We start from the raw sequence: 6,716 nt of genomic DNA, 5'->3' as shown, positions 1-6,716 counted from the left end.
AAATCAGAATCACCGATGCATTAAAAGGTATGGAAATTCACAAAATTGTTGTTTTCTAGAAAAATTCAAAACTGAAGTAATTAGATGTTTAATAAGTTCTTAGACCATAATGCCACTTTTCTTCTGCTGCTGCATGCCTTAAATGCATAAAAACTTGTACAAGGCTTAGAGTTCACTGAAAGAATGTGTTACTGTACTTCAAAGAAACAGCAGGGCAGACATTTGTCATCTGAAGTGATGAAAGTAAGTGGAATGGGGCACAACACAGGAGAGGGATAGAGAAGAAATAGGACCATGGATAAAAGATTATGTCATGCATCAGCAACAGCCTCTAAAACTAACTAGACTCATGACAACCTTTAAAACTCCAGGCGCCACTAAATGTTTTATGATGCTGCCATGTATACAGTCAACCACCACAGAACTGCACAGCATTTCTGAAAATACAGCACACATAGAAATATGTAACAATACCGCTGCAATTAACTTTAATGAAACTGGCTGTTATGATCATTTAAATCTACATTTTTATGATCGTAAAGACAGACATAATTGATTTCTGTCTGTTCTCGACATTCAGTTTTACCCAAAAACACAGGGGATCGATTTATTTTTGCTTTAATAATTCCTCTAATGCTTATTTTTTTGTATGATGATATTTAATTTCCTTCTTTTGAGCATAAGATCGAACAGACCGTTCTTCCATACCAACTCAGTGTGCTATATATGTAACAGTTCAAAGTACTGGAACTCATATAGCACTTTCCTATTCTAACTGAGCACTCAAAGCAAAGCAAAACATTCACCTATCCATAAACGCTCATGAACGTACTGGTAGAGGGGACTGAATCACTGATCTTCTGATTAGTGGATGACCTGGTCTACCCTCCTGAGCCACAGCTACCCTATTAATTTACAATTTCTCTGCACATATATATAGATGCATATAAAAATATACTTACCCGCAGACTGTATTTCCAAGAGTCACCACCTGTCTCTTCCACAGCTGAAACAGTTACAAAAAATAATTATCTATTAGAAAATGTTGATTAGGAGGTGATGGCTGACACTGCACAACAGAAACATCATATATATTATGACAAAGCCCTGAAATTGCAAGTGTGTTTTCTCACACACACTCTAATATGTGGCTCTGACTGACTATAAAATTGGATTCAAATGTCAACAGACTGAACTCCCACACTGGGCCCTTGTGGTTTTAGCTTTATGAAGTGTTATGTCTGAGTGGTCAGTGTCATTACATAAAGCCTGTGAGGACACTATGTTTTGAAAATATAGCAAGATCTCAAATGCTGCCTATAACTACAAACGCGCACCAAGAGCTATACCCTATAAATTATGTCAATTGACAGTTTTAAGGAGAATCAAAAATACGTATTATAAATCACAAAATATTGATTTAAATTGCTTTAAATCTGCAAACTGTCCAATTTATGGATGAAGGGTATTAATATAATATGGTCATATGATGGTAGCAATCATTTACCTAATGCTGTAGATTCTCCCTAATACATCAAAATTTAAAATACACAAAAAAAAAACCAGACATTGCAAAATCCATACAAGTTCAAATTTGCGAGCATATTTGTAGATGTGATATTACCAAAGCTCTCAGGGTCCTCTTCCCACATTGCTAGCTCTTCCTCTGTGAGAAGGAAGTAGTGTGAGACAAGCCGACGTCCAATCTCTGTCAGTGTGGGGTGGGTGAAGAATGCCGTCTTGATTTTGTGAGCTTCCAGGCTCTCTGGTTTACTGTCTGAAGGATGGAGAAATACAACAATAAATAAAGGAAAAAGACAACATTTCAGTCGTAAGTCATCACAAACACAGACACTTTTCTTCAAAATATTGTTACTACATTTAGGGGAAAAAAAAGGAAAAAAAAAAAAAAAATATTGTTACTTAATACAATACAAACATTGTATTATAGCAGTAGTGTTGCTACAGACATTTAGTACGTAAGATTCCTAAATATAAATAAGGACTGCAAGGCAAAATCTCTTAATTTTAGGCAACGAGCAGCTGAAGTAATCCTCAAGTGTGACTCATTTTTGCTGTCTGCTCATTAACTTTAAAATCATAATTCATTTTAATAGTGTTTCTGGTAAAAAGAAAAAGAAAAAAAATCTGCTCTGTTGCTCATTTTTTATTTTGTATTAATTGTGCATGATTTAAGGTTACAGTAAAAGAAGAAAATTAAACAGCCCTTTAACTTCCTCATTTATCTTCTCTGTTATAGGAAAGCAAACCTGAAGTCATGACCAACTCTGACACAACAACACAGTCAGATATTCGAATGAAACCCAGAACCTTGGATTGTTAGAATGGGAAAGTTCTCGAGTAAGGAACCCCAGAGATTATGCTAGCTGACACAAGAAAGGCCAACTGCTGTGCCATTTGCTAATGAAGCACTAGAAACCTCAGACAGCTTGGGAAAAGAAAAAAGAAAAGAAAAAATACATGGAGCTGCGATAAAGTACAGTGACACCGATGGCGTTATAGCCCTGTGCTATTGAAACTCGCTGTCAGTGACGCGTATTCAAGGGCTTGTGGCATTTCTGCTGACTTTTAAATCACAAACCTAAAATGAAATGTTTATTACCTACAGAGAGCATCATTTTAATTTTTAGTATTATCACGTATATTTTTCAGTTATTCTCCAACCCTTCAGACTCCTCTTTCCCCGAGACACTCACAACTTACCATCAATGTTCTTGGCGGGTTTGTAGGCATCATTCTTTACAATCATCTTGATGAGGTTCATGCACTGAACAATAAAACGTTCAAAGGTCACTCCCTCTCCTGCAGGCGTGAACACGTAGGTAACAGCAAACTCCAGGGAGCGCTGGATTAGCGGTATAAATGCGCATGGATGGTATTCCAGGAAATCTAACAACTACGTGAGAGGAAGGGGTAGACAGAACACAAGGACAGATACATAAAAACAGTGGTAAATTTAAATATTTTAAAGAAGAAGCTATAACAGGCCAGCCTCAGAGGCAGAATGCACAACCTATTCATGAACAACTAATGCAGTCATTTATATCATCATAAATTAATAGACGGGTCAACTCACAACTTTAGTGTACAAAATGATGGTCTTTTCCAGCTTTTCTCTGCATGTGCTGTCTGAACCAACCTGGCGACCTGATATAAAACAATCACATAGCTTTGTTACTTAAAGCAGTATTACACTAAATATATGCATGCAGCATTCTAGGAACTCATTTCATTTAGATCCAAGATACTGGACTAAAAGGTAAGAAGCAGGAGCTGCATCTCCAACTCTTATTAAACTCTTATTTAAAAACAAAAACAAAACAAAAAAAGAAAGCAAGCAATAATAAAAATTTTAAGAGCTTTATAATCCTGGATGCACAAATGACAAAAAGGAGGAGGAAAAAACTGAAAACCGAATCACTCTGAATTAGTCGTTAGCTCTATTTTGGAAGAATTTATTTAGGACGTCTTTGAGATCAGTATTAGTATTTTATTCTAGTATTTTCCACTTCAAGGCCAACCTCTTCAGTGATTACAAGTTTATTACTTGCATCTGAAATAAAAATGTTTAAGATCTCAGAGCTTATAAAGATAAAGACTGCCTGCTAGATGACAGTGATAGCGACCTAACATTAACAGACATATCATCTCTAAAGATCCTGTGTTGGCAGTATAGTGGCATTATTTTTTATAGAGGGTTTACTCCATTGTGAAGGCAAAAAAAATCTGAATTTTTAAGCAAGATCTTCAGTTTGAGGATTTAGAAATAATCAATATAAAGATCAGAAGAAGTCTCAAAGTCTGACAAGAAAAGCAAATAAGTAAGTGTCCGAAGTCTTTATAATTTCTAATGGCCATCAATTGGTGCACTTGATTTTAGTAAACGTTTACCTAATGCATATTAAAGTACCAACCACATTGGTAATGACTTTTTCAATGATGCTTGACAGTCACTTTGTAAATTAATGTTTTAGATTAAAACAAAATAAAGCAGATATGATTTATGGCTTGGCTACCTTGTGACTGAAAGTTCCTACTGCATGTGTATGGTCTCCTCAGGTTCTCAGTCAGATTCACATTTTTGCTTCTTAAGAGTTTAGAAGGATTTTATATTAAAATCCAGGTCTGAATATCTTTAAAAGTATCTTTTAATTCCAGTGACATCTATGCATCAAATACAATTTAATCAGCATAAAAATGGTATTCTCGTATGTGCAGAATGAACAGCAGAGTGCCCAATATCTAGAGACACATTCATCAATCAACTTGGAATATGAGTTAAAATCACTACGAGATGTAATACACCAAAAAGAGATGCTTTTAACCGATGGTAGAAAACATAACTGACATTTTACTTATCAAGAGATAGGGGAAAACCCTTTCAAGGATCTCAGACTGATGGACAAAAATTTAAAAAAATAAATAAAATAAATTGCAAAAACATGTTGCTCTTACAATGCCATTTACATCAATAGCTGCAGTACAAGGAAGACAGGAAAGAAAAGAAAGGGGGGCAAGAAAGTTGACTCTCCAGCTGAGACTTCCTTTTCTTTAAAGTCAGATGCCCACTACACCTTGCTGACCGATAATCCCATGAGTCCTTTACAAGCGCTGATGCATATAATAAAGTACAGTAATATTAAAAACTAGAAAATAAATGACTCGCTCCCTCTGATGTACATTTTGGCTCCATAAAACCACTCCTGATTCTAGAGGCAATAAAGATGTCCTCTATAGTATACATTCTTGCCAAACCCATTGATGAAATCAGCTCTGCCAACAACAGTCTCATACATTCCTCCAACCACTTGTGAGCATGCAAGGTCATTGTTTCCTTCAGCTTCATACACACTAAAACTTCCATCAGCATGTACTAATTTGAAATGACAAAAGCTTCACTAAAAAAGCAAAATAGGTTAATTTTGCTTTGTTTACTTTTTTGGCCACATATTCTTGAGCCATACAAATTTTCAGAGCCCACTGCATTCTAACTGAATTCGTGCTCATGCTATTGTTTCTCTGATGATATGCAACAGTTGGTAATGTTAGATGTGCAAAGTCACCCACGTACTAAGGAACCAATATCTGAGCGATCAAAAATATCTTTAACTAAGCAAAGAAACATATTTGAAGAATTAAACATTTATTCATTGTTATTAAAAGATAAGCAGCTAAGAAAAAAAATATATATATATGTATATTACAAGAATATAGTGACTGACAAAAATAGACGGGCCATCTGAGTAAAAACCTCAAAGATAAAGAGTCTGACATCAGAATGGACCACAAACATCGTCCCCAAGATACCAGTGTATATAGCTGACCTTATCAGACTGTGCAGAGCTGATATTTCTCACCACAAGCACTGAGCTGTCTTTCCGTTTCCCCTATCTGTCAGGCCAAAATACCAACAGGACCATGATCCTGTCTCCACTGCCATCAGCAGGGTGAATATTAGAAGTGATAGTACTGGCTGATACTGCTAATGATATTTTTCAACATCTGCTGCTACGGCAGATGGTGGAGTTGTGCCTGAGATTTATCTCAAACTGATTGGATGCTATGACAAACTTTTATACAAAAGAAAAAGAGACCATAAATAGCGAGATGAGAAGAAAAGTAAGCTTACGCAGCTGCCAATGACCCAAGTAGTTCCCAGTGGATAGAAATCCAGCACAAGGGCATGAGAAACCTGTTTAACTGATGGAACTGCACTGCTCAAAAAAACTTAAGGAACACTTGATCATCACAAGAAAATCAATGGCTCCATAAACAGGACTTTATGGAGTCTGGTTCTGACAGAAGCCACGACTTCAATTAGGTAAAACAGGCGGCCAACGTCCATGGTGCTGGGCTGTGAGCACAGGTCCCACTAAGGATGTTGAGACTTCATGAGTGTTGCATGAAGTCTTTTTCTGACAGTTTGGTCAGGAACCTGCACATTAGAAGTCATTTTGTCACCTTTTGTTGAAGAGCTGGGTTGATGCCGTTCTACAACCCTGTCCTACTCTCCTGAAACTGCTAGAAAACAAAGCGAGTTTTCTTCCAACACCATGCACTGGCTCCATGTACATTCTGGAGGAGCTAGGCTACTTGTGCAACCTGAATGGGCTGCAGATACTGTCTTATGCTATCAGTAGACAATTTATTTACACAATAGCTAAGCATACGTCATCTCTAGTATTAAGGAGGGAATATTAGTATTCATGGTTTATTGTCCACAGAGCCAGAAACTTTTTATTATCAAACAGAAAATAATGGAAAAATACACATTCCTGACAAAGAAGCAACAGGCTTTTTGTCTGCTGATCACAGACTAATCGTGAACAACCGTGTAGTCACACCTCACAGGCCCATCGTGATCCAGATGAAAGAAAACCAAAAAGGGGTCTTTGGAGATTAGATTAAAAGTAGATTCTAAATTCCTGGATGAATTTCTGTGACACTTTAGTACCTAGAACAACATGACCCAAAATTGCAAATACCTTCCATCAAAAGAAGTCCCCACTCAAAGGCTGTGATTAATTAAAACACAGGATACATTCCACTCACCCTCAGATTGTTTTGGGCAGCACTGTTGAAACTTGTTAAATACACTGTTAAATAGCAATGTTGTCTTTTTGAGTTTAAAAGTTTGTGAAGTGAAAGAAATACTGTTTTAAATTCAACTGCTGCTCATAACCAGAATATAAAAC

The 6,716-nt window shown here is 36.5% G+C and overlaps 1 protein-coding gene across 1 annotated transcript in view; it reads right to left on the bottom strand.

The window, feature by feature from the left end:
* The window catches only part of ipo11 (importin 11), a 116,990-nt gene that overhangs the window by 77,640 nt on the left and 32,634 nt on the right, over positions 1 to 6,716 (bottom strand). The window contains exons 8-11 of the mRNA XM_005741806.1: positions 3,098 to 3,160; positions 2,725 to 2,917; positions 1,625 to 1,777; positions 963 to 1,006 (exon numbers count right to left, since the gene is read on the bottom strand). Coding sequence (XP_005741863.1) covers positions 963 to 1,006; positions 1,625 to 1,777; positions 2,725 to 2,917; positions 3,098 to 3,160 — 453 coding nt within the window. The remainder of the gene's footprint in view (positions 1 to 962; positions 1,007 to 1,624; positions 1,778 to 2,724; positions 2,918 to 3,097; positions 3,161 to 6,716) is intronic.

Source organism: Pundamilia nyererei, unplaced genomic scaffold (assembly GCF_000239375.1).
Source record: "Pundamilia nyererei isolate P.nyererei 1_Seehausen unplaced genomic scaffold, PunNye1.0 scaffold00113, whole genome shotgun sequence".
In the NCBI taxonomy this organism is placed as follows: domain Eukaryota; kingdom Metazoa; phylum Chordata; class Actinopteri; order Cichliformes; family Cichlidae; genus Pundamilia; species Pundamilia nyererei.
This window is presented reverse-complemented; position numbering and strand designations above follow the sequence as displayed.